This window comes from Petaurus breviceps, unplaced genomic scaffold (assembly GCF_028583685.1).
Source record: "Petaurus breviceps papuanus isolate PSGF00001 unplaced genomic scaffold, PetGlider_PUasm1.0 174, whole genome shotgun sequence".
Classification (NCBI taxonomy): domain Eukaryota; kingdom Metazoa; phylum Chordata; class Mammalia; order Diprotodontia; family Petauridae; genus Petaurus; species Petaurus breviceps.
Window position 1 is genome coordinate 15,229,467 of NW_027185761.1, and position 18,170 is coordinate 15,247,636.

General features: G+C 43.1%; 3 protein-coding genes across 7 annotated transcripts in view; 2 read left to right on the top strand and 1 right to left on the bottom strand.

The window, feature by feature from the left end:
• Positions 1-1,026, top strand: part of COPG1 (COPI coat complex subunit gamma 1) — a 44,056-nt gene extending 43,030 nt beyond the window's left edge. For both annotated transcript variants that reach the window (XM_069083789.1, XM_069083788.1), the window contains exons 23-24: positions 26-124; positions 637-1,026. In XM_069083789.1, coding sequence (XP_068939890.1) covers positions 26-124; positions 637-767 — 230 coding nt within the window. In that variant the 3' untranslated portion in view covers positions 768-1,026. The remainder of the gene's footprint in view (positions 1-25; positions 125-636) is intronic.
• The window catches only part of ISY1 (ISY1 splicing factor homolog), a 224,957-nt gene that overhangs the window by 146,548 nt on the left and 60,239 nt on the right, over positions 1-18,170 (bottom strand). The gene's annotated exons all lie outside the window — the stretch shown is intronic.
• HMCES (5-hydroxymethylcytosine binding, ES cell specific) lies at positions 2,897-18,154 on the top strand. Of its 4 annotated transcripts, none has more exons than XM_069083793.1 (7): positions 2,897-3,080; positions 4,440-4,645; positions 8,761-8,904; positions 11,019-11,138; positions 12,263-12,429; positions 13,314-13,500; positions 16,939-18,154. In XM_069083793.1, exons 2-7 carry the CDS (start codon positions 4,463-4,465, stop codon positions 17,110-17,112), a joined length of 975 nt encoding a protein of 324 aa, XP_068939894.1. In that variant the 5' UTR covers positions 2,897-3,080; positions 4,440-4,462; the 3' UTR covers positions 17,113-18,154. The 4 variants fall into 4 exon arrangements, with proteins under 4 accessions (XP_068939894.1, XP_068939896.1, XP_068939895.1 ...); XM_069083795.1 differs by having other exon boundaries at positions 2,923-2,986; XM_069083794.1 differs by lacking the exon at positions 2,897-3,080 and adding an exon at positions 3,436-3,549.

Here is an 18,170-nt window from a genome sequence, read left to right on the forward strand (position 1 = left end):
ATCTGGGCTGTTATTTGTTTTACAGAGGCCGTTGGTAACATTGTGAAGTTCCTGGGGATGCAACCCTGTGAGAGATCAGACAAAGTACCAGAGAACAAGAACTCTCACACATTATTCCTCGCTGGTAAGTGGTTGTCCCGAGGACAGGAGGAAGCCTAAGCCAAGAATCTGGTCAGGACCCTGTTTACACATTGACAGAGCTCCCCCTTTATGGTCTTTCACAGAGGCCTCACACCCCTCATTTGGGAACACAGTATTACATTACAGATTTATCTGCAAACAGAGTCTGCTTCCGTGCCCTGCTTACCAGCTGATCTCTACTTTCAGTGTCAACACCAGTCCCCTGGGATGCTCAGACAGCTGCTCTGCAGCTCTGGGACTTGGGGACTGTCCCCACCAACTGAAGCTTCTCTGTTGTTATTTGAACATCATTGTTTGCTGTTCTTGGCACAGTACTCAGATAACTCATTCTCTTGTGCTCAGTCAGAGCCCTTCTGTCAGCCTCATCAGTAGCAATTTACCATGACAATAGGGTTTCATATATGTTCTCCCATCATATTTTATGTCTTTCTAAAATGCCCCTTTTCCTCAGCCTCTCTTTCCCTAGCCTGATAACACTCTCCCTTTTGTTTGCAGGAGTATTCCGGGGTGGTCATGACATCCTGGTTCGCTCAAGGCTAGTTTTGACAGATACGGTGACAATGCAGGTTACAGCCAGAAGCACTGAGGAGCTGCCTGTGGACATCATCTTGGCATCTGTAGGCTAAGAATCGCGCCTCTTGGGCTCAGCACCTTCTGACACTACGAATTCAATGAGCAGATTAACCCAGGAGATTCACTCCTTCATATGGACACAGTGGAAGCCTCCCCATGGCAGTCATTTCTATATTAAAAGTATACATTTCTGATTTTTTAAATTAGGTGATTTTGTTTTCAAGGCCTAAATGGTACTTGTTTCAGCTTGTGCTGAAGCTTGCTACCTTACCTGTTGGCTGGCCTTCAGATGAATAAAGTTACCACACATGATCTCTGAATTCTGTCTTATCACATAAATCAGCAAGTAATGAATATCTACCTTGCTTATATTACTGTGCTTCCTCGAAGGGAGCTTCCAGTCTATTTCCTGATAAAAGGCTTCACTAAAGAAAACAAAATCCTGAAGAGACCCTAAAAACCAACTCTTCTCTAGACTCTAAAATCATCACTTGCTAAGATTTCATAGGATTCTCAGATAAGTAGCAGTCGTGATACAACCCCCATTCCATGCTGTTATTTAGGTAACTCAATCTCAGGAGTTAGAAGGATCCTTGGGAACCATATAACTGCATCCATCCCTGTTCAAACATCTCTTCTACAGCACCCCTCACCAGCGGTCATCCAGCATCTGTCTGAAGCCCTCTTGTTGGAGCAGGACCCCCCTCCCTCCCAAGGCAGCTCATCCCCTTTTTGGATTGCTCCAGTGATTAAGAAGTTTTTTTCTTATTTCAAAACTAAATTTATCTTTTTGTATTTTCATTGCTCCTACTGTTTTGGGGGGATACGCAGAATTGTCTAATCCCTCTTCTGGGTGACAGCCCTTCTCTCACCTGAAGACTGCTCTCATGTTCTCTCTAAGCCTTCTAGTCTTTAGGCCAAGCATTTCAAACCCTGTCCACTGATCCTTATGTGGCATGATCTTGAGGCCCTTCATTATGGTAATTTTCCTCCAGACATTCTTCAGTTTGTCAGAATCCTTCCTAAAATATGACACCTGAACACAATAATCCAGGTTTGGTTTGGCTAGGGTAGAGTTAAAACAGGACTATCCCCTTCCTAGTCCTGTACATTCACTTTTTTCAGTCCAGACTGAAGATTTCACTGGTGTCACACTCCCAATGAAGAAATTCCGTTTTTCCAATGCAGATAGTTATTCCGTTTTAGTGGCAGGCAGTTTTCATTCTTAGAGAGTCATCTTAGTTACTGTGAGGTTCAGTAATTTGCCCAGGGGCACAGAACTGATTTGTAGCAAGCCAAACTTAAAACAGGTCTTTCTGGTCTAAGGCTGGCTTTCTATCTACCTACCCCTATCTTGCAGTTGCTTAATTTTACACTAACTTGTTTGACCGTCGGATAACCCTATTAGTGAAGTGACTGTTACTGATCTTGTGGTCCCCCCAGACATTTTTCAGAGGAGCTGCTATCTAGCTATTTGTGAGGTTGGTTATTTGTAAGATTTTAAATTTCATCTTCAATTTGGTCCAACATCTATTTGGATTGTGATGGTCATCCCACATGCTAGCTCTATCTTTTAGCTTTGAGTCATCTGAAAATCCAGTAAGGATGTCATTTCTGCCTTTATTCTAGTAATTAATAAGAAAAAACAATAAATACAACAAACACATGTCCCTGGGGCACTTCACTAATGACCTTACTAATTGGATTCTAATCATTAATAACTATTTGGTGTCCACCAATTCATCTAGTTCCAAATCCACCTACGGTAACTACTATGTAGTGTATACCATTTGAGAGGCTTTGTTAAACGGGTAAATTGTGTATGCTTTACCCTGATCTGAACAGTTTCATAACCATAAAAAAGGAAACTGAATTAGCTTACTGCCTACAAACCTGAGCCCTTTGGTGAAACCAGACTTCTCTGTCCAGTTCTTGGGTGGAAATATCTAGGTAAAGTGCTGGTCAGTAAGCAAGTAGCCTCTGGTGAACAGCAAAACTGGTAACCATTTTACTAACTGTTCAGGAAACCGGTGGTGCTTCTCTGATCATATTAAGTGCTGCTGGAAGGTAAAAAAAAAAAATCAAGTATGAGCTGAACTGATACTGCCACGAACACGACGAACCTGGCCAATGCCTGGGCTGGTGTTACTATGGTTACGGAGCTCCAGAGTTTCCCAGCATCCTTTGCATCTTGGAGCCAGAGAGCAGGATCATCCATTTGGAGCAATCAGGGACCTTGGTACAACCCCGCGCTTGTCGGAGAAAACCGGGGGTGAGAACGTCGAAGGATCGGCCCCGGCTTCGCTTCCACGGCCCCACTACGGCCCGAGCTAGGGACCGTCCTGTTCGTCGCTGATTGTGGCGTGGTAAAAGGGGGAAAGGCGTCAGGAAGGCGGGCGTAGGCTGGGGGGAGAGCGGGGTGCCTGCCACGGGGGGGGGGGGGGGGGGCCGGGCCCCCCCCCCCCCCCCCCCCCTCCTTTTTCTCTTTCTTCCTCCTCTCCCCCCCCCCCTCCTTCTCCCAAGGTTTTCCCCTCCCCCTCTTTTTTTCACCTCCCCTCCCTCCCGTCGCCTCCTCTTCCTCCCCTCCCTCTGCTCCCCCCACCTCCCAGAGCTAGGCCGCAAAGCGTGACATGCGCAGCGAGGCGGAGAGGAACGTGACCGGGGGCGGACAGCGGGAGGGGGAAGGAGAGGATGCGGCACGTGACCGCGGGTGGGGGCGGAGGGAGTGGGGCTGCTCGTGGGAGGAGAGGGAAAGGAAGGGGAGAGGAGGAGGGAGGGGGGGAGCCAAGCGGGTCTGGGCGTGCGCTGTGAGCTAGGGAGCCGCTAGAGAGCGAGGTGAGGGGGCGGGGCGGTAGCTCCCGGGCCTGGCTGTGCGGGGCGGCGGCGCGCACGGCTCGCGGGAGGGGAGGCGGGGGAGCCCGGGGCCCCACCTTGTGTGTGTGGGGGCTGGGGACCTGGTGCGGTGGAAAGAGCGAGGGGAGGGAGCTGAGACGAGCCAACTGCCCCGGGGGAGGGGACGAGCGCGCACTTAGTATGCGCCTGCTGTATGCCAGCGCTTCACAAATAGGATTTCTTCCTACCCGCACTGGGCCCCTGGGAGGTAGATGCTGTTGTCAGCCCCATTTTACGGAGGAGAAAACTGAGGCAGGCAGAGGTTAAGGCATTTGCCCAGGGGTCACAGCTCTCCTGACCCCAGGTTCCGCCCTCCATCCCGGCCTCCTCTAGAAGGGGGAAGGAAGGTAAGAGCAGTGAAGGATGAAGAGGGGGCCCGAGCGCCCCCAGAAGTCATCCGCCCCTCGGTGTGGAGGGGTAGCGGACCCGGGGAGGCGGGCCGGCTTTTCAGGGGGCAGATGTGCGGGCGGAGGGGCCCCGGGCGGGTTAGGAGAGGAGGCTGGATCTGGGTCCCAAAGCCGAGCGCGGTCGTTTGGAAGGCGTGCCGGACTCCGGGCTTTGGAGGCCGGAGGGGCCCCCATTTGGTTTACCCGGAGGTCACAGGTTCAGGAAGCAGCCCTCAGGACCCAGAGAAGGGGGGAAGTGGCAGGTCACTGTGAGCCCGTCATCCAGGAGATCACATGATCCGAAAAACAGGTGGGCCAGGCGGCTAGAAAGGCCTCGTGCAGCCGCGGCACCTGCGTAATAGCCAGACCAGCCTCCGAGCGCTGAGACCGCTTACGCGCGTGTGTCTTTGATGACTCTTGTCATTTCACCTAATCTTTGTATTAAAGGGCTGGAGAAGCATCGCTAGATAATGTGTGGCCGAACGTCCTGCCACCTCCCCGGAGACGCCGTGCGGAGGGCCTGCAGGTACCTTGACAGCTCTGGGCAGGAGCAGCTGCCGGACTGGAAGGATGAACATAAGTACTTCCCCTCCTACAACAAGAGCCCCCAGTCCAACAGCCCAGTGCTCTTATCTCGGTTACATTTTGAAAAGGTAACTACTCCCCCAGGATGCATTCTGTCACGTTAGACTTTGTGATGGTCAGCAGTTATTGTCATCCTGCTGACTTGGTTTAGAGAGCTCATCTCAGAGTGGAGGCTTTCCCCACTACGTGTTAGTCTCCACTGATGTTACAAAAGCCTCTCACCACTCCAGACAATAGCAATAAGATGTATTCTCATTTAGATAGCTCATACTTCATTTTGCATGCAACTTTTTTTTTTGCTCTGGTGTTTAGTTATCCTTCTATTTGAATGTTTTGTAAGCATATTTCTATGTCTAAAAGTTCTTTATTTTTAACACATCTTTTGCATTTCTTTGCTATGTGCTGCATTAAAATAAGCTAATCTAGTTTAGCATTCCAGACTGTAGTTATTTTATTTGTGGTTGTAGTAATTATCTCTGTATATTGTTTCCTGGACTAGTTAAGAATTACTTCATTTGTCTTAGCACCTTAAGGATTTTTGTGTGTGTGTGTGTACTTCATATAGTAACACTCTAGAAGAAAAATGATAAGTTATTCTCTGCCTCATAATGAGCACCTATGTTTAAAAAAAACACTGATTGGTGAGATGTGGTACCTCAGAGTTGTTTTGATTTGCATTTCTTCATGTGCTTATAGATAGCTTTAATTTCTTTCTCTGAAAACTGCCTGTTCATATCCTTTGATCATTTATCAATTGGGGAATGACTTGTATTCTTATAGATTTGACTCAATTCAATGTATATTTTAGAAATGAGTCCTTTATCAGAGACATAGGTTGTAAAGATTCTTTCCCAATTTCCCACCTCCCTCTTAATCTTGGTTACATTGGCTTTGTTTGTACAGAAGCTTTTCAATTTAATGTAATCAAAATTATCCATTTTGCATTTTATAATGCTCTCTAATTCTCATTTAGTCATAAAGTCTTCCCCTCTCCACAAATCTGACAGGTAAACTATTCCTTGTTTTCCAAGACTACTTACAGTATCAACCTTTATACCTAGATCCTGCACCCATTTAGACTTGATTTTGGTATATGGTGTTAGATAATGGTCTATGCCCAGTTTCTGCCATACTATATTCCAGTTTTCCCAGCAGTTTTTGTCAAATAGTGAGTTCTTATCCCAAAAACTGGGGTCTTGGGGTTTATCAACAATAGATTACTATAGTCATTGACTGCTGAATCTCGTGTGCCTAATCTATTCCATTGATCCACTCCTCTATTCCTCAGCCAGTACCAAGCAGTTTTGATGACTGCTGCTTTATAATACAGATTGATATCTGGTATAGCTAGTCCACCTTCCCTAGCATTTCTTTTCATTAATTCCCTTGATATTCTGGACCATTTATTCTTCCAAATGAATTTTGTTACTATTTTTTCTAGCTCTGTAAAGTAGTTTTTTGGTAAATTAATTGGTATGGCCCTAAATATATAATTTAATTTAGGTAAAATTGTCATTTTTATTATATTAGCTCGACCCAGCCACAAGCAATTGATATTTTTCCAGTTAGTTAGATCTGACTTTATTTGTGTGAAAAGTGTTTTGTAGTTGTGGTCTATTTCATGTTATTCTAAAGAAGGCAGCGATATATCAAAATTACATTCCACGGTTGCACCAATTCTATAAGGTAAAATCCCAGTATGATTCTTCCTGCCTGAGCAGATTATCCTTGGTTGCACGAACTACTTACATGCTGCTTGGTTCCTAGGCTTATGTACTTCCTCCTCCCCTTGCTATTTTAATAGGGGTACCAGGGGCAACCCTGAAGAAAATGTCATAAAGCGTGCTGCTTGAGGGAGACCTGAGGCATGGGAGGATTGGAGGCAGTATGGACAAGTTAGCCTGCTTTGTGGGAGTCTTTTTAGGTCATTTCTTTTTCAGGCCAACTGTGAGCCACCAAGGAAGTTCCTTTCAAATGTTTTCCAGTCTAGTTGGTGACATGGGCCAAGCAGGCACATTACAGGCAAAGGGTAGAACCCATAACAATTATTGTGTTTGGTTGTTTGAACTTAATTGTGCTATTCTTAGGTTCAACCAAAGGACACTGCAATTCTACCATGACTCCTGTCTGTGCCAGGTCATGACAGAAACATAAGGAATTGACTCATTTTGATTGATATTTGAGCTTTTAATTTTCACTGTTAAAAAACATGTTTGCAAAGCTTAGAGCAAAATTTAAGAAATTTCAGTGGTTCAGTGGCTCACATCAATAGGGGCAGGCACAGATTGCAGTATTTGCATTTGAAACCCCTGTATTTGAAATCAGTTCCTCTTTCATTTACCTGCCTCACTGCACACATAGCTTACTGTTCTTGTCATATGTTCAAAAGGGAAGTGAGAAAATTTGACTAATGCAGAAGGTATTTTTGGTATTTGTACCTTGTAGTTTTCAGAGAGCCACCTTTATGCAGCAGTTTCCTATTTGGTATCTCCATGATAATTACATATAGATAGAAGCAAAAGCTCATAATGCATTTTGTGCATAGATTTACAGTGAATTAACACACAGATCCCTGAAATATTTTAGTTGTATTAGATATTTTAGTCTTACAAATGTGATTAGAAGTTATTGTAATTTGACATGTAACTAGGGCTATTAGTTCATTGGAAAAATAATTCTGGGTATGAAATATGAAAACGAAGAAGTGAGAGGCATCCTGAAGAGCTGGACTCATGTACCACTTTTGATGCCTGCTGTTTGTGTGATCCTGGGCAAGTCACATAAGTAACGGAACCTCTTAAGTTCCCAAAACTACTGAAAGCCTGTAAAGAAACACCTTCCTGGGGCAGCTAGGTGATGAAGTGAATGGCCCTGGAGTCAGAAGGACCTGGGTTCAGATCTGGCCTCAGACACTTAACACAAAAACTAGCCGCGTGACCTTGGGCAAGTCACTTAACCCCAGTTGCCCTCCAAAAAGGAAAAAAAAAAAAAGAAACACCTTCCTGGGAATTCCTTATACTGACAGAATCACAGATCCAATTTTTAAAGAAAGGAATTTCTCAAAAAAGAAGCTAAAACTTAGAAAGCAGGATGTTTGTATGTAACTGAAATTGACCATCTTGCTAAAGTCTTAAGGTTTAGAAATCCTTTATCATTTTTCTTAAGGATGACTAATGTAATATTTGATTCATAGTCAGTACTTAGTAAAAGTTTTTGATTGAGTAATTTTCTTCTCCTTTAAATCTTATGTCACTAAATATTTTCCTTCTTTTCCATTTCTCCTGGAGACAAGCTTCTTCATAATGGAATAATAGAGTAGACAAAACCCTGGTCCAGGTCCCCATCACCTCAAATTCAAACTAATGCAGCAATCTTCTAAGTAGCTTCCCAGCTTCTATTTTTTCCTTGTCTAGTTCAGCCGGCACACCACTGTCAGATTAGTTTTCCTAAAATATTTTTACTCCCTTCCAGTTACCACAGGGTAACTGGTTTTCTGCCTACCTTTTCAGCTTTATTTCCTACTATTTCCCCACATGACGCTCTGCTGTCACCACACTAATGCTGTTTTTCACAAACAGGTTTTTCGTATGTGTTGTTTCCTCTACTTGTAACCCCCTCTCCATTCTAAGTCTTTTGTAGCTTGAGTCTACCCAAATCAGTGAAAGAAGATACCTCTTACACGTACTGATTTTAGTTCTTGCTGATTACCCCTCCATTCCTCTCTTCTGTACCATTCATTTAGCATTTAGCATGTACTGCTTTGCTTTGTTATTTATTTTTTGAGGGCAGAAACTATCCCTTTGTGTTTTAGATCATCTTTTACTTCATCTAAAACATTCCAGGCACTCAATAAATGTTTGTTGATGTTAAAGTGAGAAAAGTATCATGACTAATGGAAAGGGATTGCTTATGCCAGTTTTGGTAAGTCATTTTTTTTCTTGCAAGGTGAAGCTTTTAGTTCTAAAAACTTGCCCAGACCCCTTTGTGTTCAAGTTGATTAAAAGAATATTATACAAGAAGTATCCACAGCCAACTTAAATTTCCAGAGTTCCCAGTCATTTTTCCAGTTTGTTTTTGTTATAGACATGAAAAATCAAATAAAAGGATAAATTGCACATGAACTGCTTCTTTTCCTCTTAGTTAGGACCCCTTTGATCAGCTGCATGTTTGTTTTCCATGACAGGATGCTGACCCTTGTGAACGGGTAATCGCTGCGATGCGCTGGGGCTTGATCCCATCTTGGTTCAGAGAGCCTGATGCTTCCAAGATCCAATTCAACACTAGCAACTGTCGAAGTGAAACCATGATGGAGAGACGGTCATATAAGGTAGGTGTGGCTCACTTGGTGAAGGAAAATCCTCATTTTTGTTCCTTCAGAAGCCATCTGTGACCCCTGTATGAAATAAGTTAAGGATTCATTTTGGGGCTGCAGTCATCATCCTTTTCTTTCTGTAAGCCATTGTTTTCCAATCATCTCATTAACAAAATCCTTCTTCACGTGTTATCATAAAGTAGGTCCTTTCCTGGCTGATCTGTTGCAGAGACCACCTCCCAGGGACTTCATCCTTATTTCCTCTTACCTTCACTGGTCCTGTCTCCCAACTGCTCCGGTATTAGAATCCAGCTGTTTGAATCACTTTGTACACCATCTGTTTGCATCCACCATATTGTCTAAGTGACCTCATTATTGAATTTTTTTCAGAAGCTTATTCCCTTCTTCTCTCCCCTCTTACTACATTGGATGTGCTATACCAGTTTTATATATCTCCATGTGTGTGATAGATTGAGAAATGTTCTGAAGCACCATCCTAGGATCCTTTTGGAAAGTAGGAGCTGATGTATGTGATTGTAACAGAAAAAGCATTATAACATTTTTGAGCTTTTAAAAACCTTTTGAAGTAAAATTAGTGTGTATTTTAACAAGTTTCTTAAAGAAGGTATAAGTGTTATATGAAATAATGCTTTATACCAATTATGTCGGGCAGAAATCAGGAATTATAAAGTAGTATATTTTGGAGTTAGAGGATCAGAGGTTTGTGTCTTTGTAATGGGGAGAGAGATAGATATCCAGGGATATTATTAAACAAAGATACTTAAAAATATAATTAAAGGGAGCTTCCTGAAATCTAATTAGGATAACAAAGGAGATCATATACTTTGAAAGTTATGGATTTGGAATTATGTAAAAATAAAGAAGCTAAAATGTTTTGTATAATTTGACCTAGAAGATCCTACCACCAGGCACATATCCCAGGGATGTCAGTAGCAGACCCCAGATATGCCAAAATATTTGTAGCAACACTTTTTATGGAAGCAAAGAACTATAAACAAAGTAGATGCCTGTCATTTGAGGAATGGCTAAACAGATTGTAGTACGTGAGCATGCTGGATTACTGTGCTATAAGAAATATGAATTTGGAAAAGCATGAAAAGACATATGAACTGATGTAAAATAAGCAAAACCAGGAAAACAGTATACACAGTGACTACAACAGTGTAATTGGTTAGAACGACAACAAAATAATTGAAACTGCAATGATCTGGCTTGTCGCCAAAGTGGCGCCATGAGAAGATACCTTCCCCTGTTTCATTGTAGAGATGAGGGACCATGGGTGTGAGATACTGCATAGAACATCAGATTTTTGTGATGTGTTGTTAAATATTGTGGTGCTTATTTCTTCTACAAATTTCTTATTAAAAAGAATGGCTGTCTGAGAGGGAGATTGAAGGATACAATGAAAAATGTAAGTGATATAACAGTGACATCCATAAATATGTATATTTTTTTAATAAAGTTACGGAGCTGAAGAAGTGAATAAAAGGGGATCTCTACCTGTTAGGTGGCAGCAATAAATAATCCTTGAGAGCTGGGGTTCAAAGACAGTAGTCAGCAGTCCTTCAATGTATTTGAAAATACAAGGTGGGGATAAATTTATGTTTTTAAGGTTAAACACCTAGATCTTCTTGTTACATCATCTGATTGGAAGGATATTCTCTTCTAACTGATCTGATTCGGTGAATTTAGTGCAACAGCAACATCGTTTTCCTCTTAACTATGTAGCAGTTCTGTTGGCCTTGTGCTGCTGCTGTACTGTAGAGAGGAGGAAGGCTGATTGTACATTTCTGTGCTTCATGTACCATGGAAGAGGAAGGCTCTTGGGGTAATGAGGATGTCATTCTATTATTCTGTTCCCATAAATCACAAAAATGGTTTGTTAGTGGGATGTCAAAGTGAAATGATAAGGCTTGGCATTGTTTTGGTTCAAGGACCAAGGATTCATCGCATTAATTTGTGTAATGAAATTTGCTGGCATGTACAGTATCAGTCCTTTCTATTCCGGATCAATGATTATTCCTCCCTTGTGGGTTGGCCTGTTTTTGTCTTCTCTGACCTAACAACAACTCTGACATGTGATATGTTTTATTCTGGTCTTCTCTCAGGTGCCCCTGGAAAAGGGCAGGCGATGTGTGGTACTGGCAGATGGGTTTTTTGAGTGGCAGCAGTTTCGGGGGGAAAAGCAACCTTATTTCATCTACTTTCCCCAAATCAAGACAGAAAAGGTAGGTGGCTATAATTAATAGGAATAATACACTGGTTCTAGGTGCCAGAAACAGGTTAATAAAAGATATTTTTCCTTTATGAAGCTTATCTTTTTTTTTTTTTTAAAGCAATTGGGGTTAAGTAACTTGCTCAAGGTTACACGGCCAGGTGTTTCTGGGTGGGTGCTAAGTATCAGAGCCCAGAGTTGATTCCCAGGTCATCCCGACACTGGGGCTCTTACTCGCTGAGCCACCTGGCCACACCCGGGAGCTTATCTTCTAAGACAAATGCATTAGTAAGGACATACATAGCATAATTTAATTTATTCTTTACTATAACTTACCAAGTTCAACAGACATAAACATTTCAATGTATAAAGGAGGATAGAAAAGTGGGTTTTATACGAAATTGCATTTTTTGTTACATAGTTTGGGTTTAAGTGTATGTTAAATTCACATGATATTCATCCTCTCGATACCTTTTCTTTCCAGGATATAATTTTGCTTCTCTTTAGGTTAATTGTTGTATATGATAATTCCATTTAAAATAACTAGTAGGAGTCATTAGGTCTTATTTCTTTCACAGCCACCTCTTACTTTATGACCTTAAGGGACCATCCCTTTAAATTTCTTCTTCCTTAGCTGAAAACTTGGGGACGCCCATCTGGAGAAATTGTTGTTAGCTTGCTTCCATTCCTAAGCCGGTGTTTGCCACCAGGACTGGCACTGTTGGACACTGTCTGGGGATCTATGGACCTTCCCTTCCCAGTCCTCCTGACTGCCCCATTGCCTACCAGACACTGGGTACCTGCTCCCACCTGACTGCTGAGCACCAGATTCCACCCTCCTTGCAGGGAGTGTCACTGAGCCCCACTCCCCTCTGACATTCGCTGCTTGTTCAGGGACCATCGTACATATTTGTTAAATGTACTTGTGAGTGTAACAGTTGGAATGAGTTGCCATTGCTTCTATGAATTATTATAATTAGTAATAATTATTCATAGGAATAAAAGAATACAAATGGGAAATAAGACACAGGCAGAACTCCTTCTAGAATGTTTCCATTGTTTTAGTTTGGAAAATGTGCTCCATGGGCAGAAAGAAGAAGTATGTTTCTGGGATGTGCCTGTGTCCTTTGTTTGCAGTCGTTCTTCAGCCGCTCAGTAGATGAGGACGTCTGGGATGACTGGAGGCTGCTGACAATGGCTGGAATCTTTGACTGCTGGGAGCCTCCAAATGGAGGAGAGCCACTCTACTCTTACACCATCATCACGGTGGACTCTTGCAAAGCCTTGAGTGACATTCATCACAGGCAAGTGAAGAGGCCCTAGAAAGCCTGTTCTGGTGGAGACTACAAGGAACAGAGAGTTCTTCTTTGTTCCTCTAAGCACAATATTTATCATCTAGATAGTTTTCTGTTCTTTCTTCCTTTTTCTTTTTTTTTTTTTTGGAGGGGGGAAGGTAGGGCAATTGGGGTTAAGTGACTTGCCCAAGGTTACACAGCTAGTAAGTGTTAAATGACTGAGGCTGGATTTGAACTCGGGTCCTCCCGACTCCAGGGCTGGTGCTCTATCCACTGCACCACTTAGCCACCCCTCTGTTCTTTCTTCTAAAGGGTTATAGAATTAGAAAAAGGACATTGAATTGGGCTAGAGATCTAGTCTTGATTTCATTATAGATGCGTTTTGTGACATTGGACAATCTCTTCCTTTCTCTGGCTCATTTTAAATTTGTATAAAAATATAAAATATGGAGACTGAATCTTTCCTGCTATGAGTCTTCTGTGGTTAATGGGGCCAGTTCTTGAATTAATAAGCAAGTCACCTCTCTGACTTCTATTTAATACAAGCTAGAATTGTCCACTTGATCCTCTTTACAAAGACAGTGGTCTTCTATAGTACCCTTGGAGTTGACGGTTACTGTAATCGTATTGTCCATGCCATTAGACTTTGCTATAGGCAGGTGTTAAAATGTGGATGTTATAAAAATCCTCAGGCTGTACTTGTGCCCTATGCTGAATTTGGAGTTGTAACAAGATAGTGTTATAGGAAGACTCCTAGATATTTCCTTAGGTCCATGACAGCCGGGCCCAAGGAAGGCTGAATGAGGACCTTGAATGCAGCTCATCATTTCTTTCTTTCCCTTGTAATGTCTGAGTGGTCTGCCTCTCTCTGTACCATCTGCTGTTCTGGCTAGGATGCCTGCTTTACTGGACGGTGAGGAAGCTATTGCTAAATGGCTGGATTTTGGTGAGGTTCCAATACACGAAGCTCTGAAGGTGATTCGTCCTGTAGAGAACATTACGTTCCATCCAGTTTCTACTGTCGTGAACAACTCGCTGAACAATACACCCCAGTGTCTTGAACCTGTTGAGATTGAGGAGGTAAGAGTGATTGGGACAGAGAATGTCAAATACTGTACATGTCAGAGTGATTTTGATTTTAAAATGTTCTTTTTCTCTGGCAGGGGCCCTAACCTCAGAACCACCTAAAATTATTATATTACTTATGAGTGGCGTGGCACCCTTGCAGGTAGAGGCAAGGAACAAGAAGACCAGTTTATAGTTCTCTTTTTATTCCTGAAGATTGAGAGAAGCTCTGAGCTAATGTAATGCAGTTCACTAAGAGGCCCAGAGTGGGAATGTTAGATCAGGCAGCTGTCCCAGAGATCTCAGGGAGAGCGTCCCAAGAGTTAAGAGATTGGTTCTGGGTACAAAGGCAGGAGAAAAGTGGTGACTTTTCACAGTGTTAAATGTGGAATAATCTGGCGTGGCAATTATAGGGGCAGTTGTTTATGAGTTTAAAATGAGTTGAATTTTGCCACCTGAGGAATTTTTGCGTACCCTTTTGTCCATCTGCTGGCCTACCTGTCAATCAGTGATCCTCCCTTTTTTTCTTTTTATTTCCTATTCTTGAGTATAAACATTTGCAGGCCTGTTACTTGACTTTATTCCCAAGATGCCTATAAAATTTAAAACTGCAATAAAAATTAATCACTGCCAAAATGTAAGACTAAAGTATTAGTAAACAACAACAGCAGCAGTTATTTGTGTTATTTTAAGCACCCATGGATACCAGGCAGCAGTATTTGTATATTGGTCAGCAGTTAGTCAACAGGTGCATACATTAAGCACCTATTATCTACCAGTCACCGTACTAGGTACTGAGGAGACAAAGACAAAAGGGAGACAGTGCTCAATCTCAAGGAGCGCCCATTTTGTCGGGCTTTATTTCTAGAACATCACCATTAACAGAGGATGGCATTGGATTACATTTCTTTAATATCTTTGAACCAAGCCTTTTACTAACCTTTTTAGGCTCTAAAAAATTAAAATCTTTTATTATTTATGTGCTTCCGCCTTCTGATGTCAGAGTATGCATTAAGATATTTCACAGATGGGGCGGCCAGGTGGTGAAGTGAGTAATGGCACTGGCCCCAGCATCAGGAGACCTGGGATTGGTTCCGGCCTCAGGTACTGGGCACCCACATAAAAATAACTGGCCGTGTAACCTTGAGCAAGTTACTTAACCCTGATTGCTTTAAAAAAAAAAAAAAAGATATTTCACAGAACATGGAAGCATACTTAGCTGACCAAGCAGTCAAACAGAATTTATCAAGGTACCAGTTGAGTATAGAACAATATAGTTTGGTCTGGGGGTATGCATGATTTATTGATGTCAGATTTGTGGCCTGCCTTCCTTTAAAAAAAAAGTGTTTGAGAAAAGTAAGGTAGAAGATAGAACCATTATCAACAGGAATTGAACAGAAATGATCTTAAATAGGAGTAGATGCTCCTGGATACTTGAAAGACTCTGAATCTAGCTCTTTTTCCTGGCAGCCAAGGGCAAAAAAGTGAAATGTCTAACACTGTCGTCATTTGCTGCTGAAATAAAGCATCTAAATTTATCTTAAAATGACCTTTTTTTTACCTGAAACTAAACTCAAGAAGGAATACACTTTATTATTGTTCAAGAGACATTTCTTTTTGAGAAAAAAGCAAACTATTCATATGGTTCTCAGATCAATTCTGTGAAAAGGAAAAGTACCTCATGTGAAATTGAAATTCGCAGAGGGTATTTGGAGGTGAGGAGGAAGATGACAGTGGCAGCTGATGCAGACTGAAGCACGCACTCCTGTGACTTAGTTTCATCTTCAGAAGAGCCCGGAAGGAGCAGTACAGATACTTCTTCCCTACAAATGAAACCAGCAGGCTCAGGGAGGATGGCTTCTTCACACAGAAGAAGCTGTGGCCAGACTGGCTTTCAGACCCAGGCCTTCTGACTCCCAAGCCCACTACACCATACTGGAAGAAAGTCTAAATACTCTTTTTTTCTGGTGGTTCAACCTAAAGCAGGGGTGAAACTAGGAGAATCTAAATGGTGTGCTAACATGACCCTAATATGCTTTCTCCAAAATAATAGTAACCTCCATTATTTATTTAGCTTTTTAAATTTGGCAAAGTTATGTGACATGTATCTATCTTGATACAAGAATCCTGTGAGTTAGGTATTTAGAGGTATTCTTTTAATTTTACAAAAGAGAGAACTGCAGCCAGAGTAATTACCCCAGTGTCTTAGAAAAAAAGACCTGGGGGCAGCTAGGTGGTGCAGTGAATAGAGCACCGGCCCTGGAGTCAGGAGGACCTGAGTTCAAATCTGGCCTCAGACACTTAAAACTCATTAGCTGTGTGACCTTGGGCAAGTCACTTAGCCCCAATTGCCTTTTCTTCCCCCTCTCCAAAAAGACAAAGAAGAAAAAAGACCTGTAGGAATATGAAATAGTGGCAGAACCAGAAGTTGTTATACAGTGCAGGGACCCACGTGCCTACCAGTGGGCTGTTACCTTGGGCACAAGGGCTGACAGTATACCATAAGGAGAAGTATCTGGGGCTAGGACTGAATGAGAGACCCATTTACTAAGGGCAGTTTGCTAAACTTGGGATATAAATACATGCAAGTAACGTGGCTCTTCCCTTAAAAGAGCTTACATTCTAAAGTGAGAAGACTTTACGTAAAGGATCATTGGAAAGGAGGGGAGCGGGAGGGTCATGCCAGACAAGACACAGCCACTCAGAGGATCAGGGCCGAGCGACTGCCTAAGAGGTGAAGGGGAGGGTTGCTGAGGGCACAGGGAGGCTTGGGGCAGGCCACTAGTTCCATCTCAGTCCTGCTTAGAGAGGTAGGAGTCTTCCTTGGGACACAGGATCTCTAGTTCCGGTTCTTGTTCTCTCTCATTCCCACTGCCAGATTAGTCTGGATAGTCTATTAGGCCAGAGGACTAGTCTGGCTAAGGGTCGATAGGGAGAATTCCCACGAATTTATTCAGCTCAGGAATAGCTTAGACAGGGGAAGGGACAGAGAGTGACTAGAATGAATCATCCTTGGGAATAGGGTGGCACCAGGGATTTGGCCATGTAGAAGCCAAAATGGGGGCAGGGCAGTTCCCTCTTTTCCTGACCCTTAGGGGGTTAGTTACGGCTGGAACCTGACAGGCAAGTCCACCAACTGGTGGAGATGTAGTTTGTTGCTGTGGGATGGCAATGGGGGGGGGGGGGCCCGGCCATTATGGCCACCCAGGTTGTGGTGGAATTTAGATGAGGATGATGACCAGGTGAAGTGGGAGAAACTGAGGACAGAGCAGTGATTATTTGAGATTAGGTGGAAGGTATAGTTAATTAAATTACTGCTGGGTGCAAAAATCCCTGATCACCTCAGGAACAACTGAGTGAAATTATTTGGGCAAAGTTCTCAGATATATGGAATACAAGTTGTGAGTGAATTTCTGTACTAACTCAATGATGGCTTTGCTTATGCACTTCCAGATGCCCTACCTTAGTCCTAGCCGGCGGAAGATGCTGACGCAGTCCCCTCCCAGGGAAGACCCTGACCCAACCAAGGGCTCCTCGAAGCCTGTACGGAAGAGGGGCAGTGCAGAGTTAATGGAACGGTGGCTGAAAAAGCACGAGGCCCGCCATGACAAGAGGCCCAAGATTTAGTAAAGCAAACGCTGGCCAGTAAGGGTGGCCGAGATGCCCGCTTCTAGCTCCCTCGGTTGCTAACTCTTCCCTGTCAAGGTGTCTCCTCCAGGTGTTCCCACTTTTCAGCTTTTGTGCCCGACTCTCCCCTGGCAGTCCAGGTGCTAAAAATGGCTCTACTGGGCTAGGAGGAGCTTTTCTTTCTCCCATTGGTGTTCTTGCCCCCATAACTGCAACCTACTATGTGTATGTTATTTTTTTATTTACAAAGCCAGGGTAGGAAAAAGACTATTGAACCCAAATTTAGCTCTTGAATTTTGTTATAGTGAATGCCTAATGTCTCTTTAATAAGGTCATTGTACTTGACATTTTCTCCTATTTTTCATTCTTTGGGTTTCATGTTCAGCTCTTTTCTTCAAGTTGTTTATGTGAATTTGACAAAATGACTGGCACAATGAGGTCATGAGGCTATCACAGCTGTGCAGCTGGTGGTGGGAGGAGCCTAGTTTGGGTTTTATATAAAAATCTGCACCTCAGGAATGTGCAGTGAGCTTTGCCAGGTGTGGACTGGTAGAATTTGAGGACCAGAACCTTTGTGTTTGTCTCTGAGACTTAAAGATGCCTTCTCTGGGCCCAGCAGGCTCAGAGAAACTGCTGGTTCAGTGGGGAAAGGTTCAGGGGCCAAGAGCTGGCTTCAAAGAGGAGGAAGAGGGGCTTAACTTATCACCTCTCCTGAGACTAGGGTTAACTGGGGTTAGGACTCTTACAGAGGTAATTTGACCATTCAAAATTAGTTCATCCAGCGTTTTGTGAAGTGTTTCTTTGATCTTTGAAGTGTTGTGGTTTGGTCTTTTAATGATGGATTTTTACAGTTTTGAGTAGTGTTGGAAGGGGAGCTGTGGCAGAGGGTCAGAGTGATGCTTGCTTTCCTGTCGGTGGTATCCCACTCAGCTTCCAAACGACAGAACACGGTGAAAGGGTTAAGGAATCACTCTGGTGGGGAGGTGCTGTCTGGTTGTTTTTATGGAAATCATCGTTTGGAAATAAAAAGAAACTCTTGGTGGCTCCTTGTCAAGTTT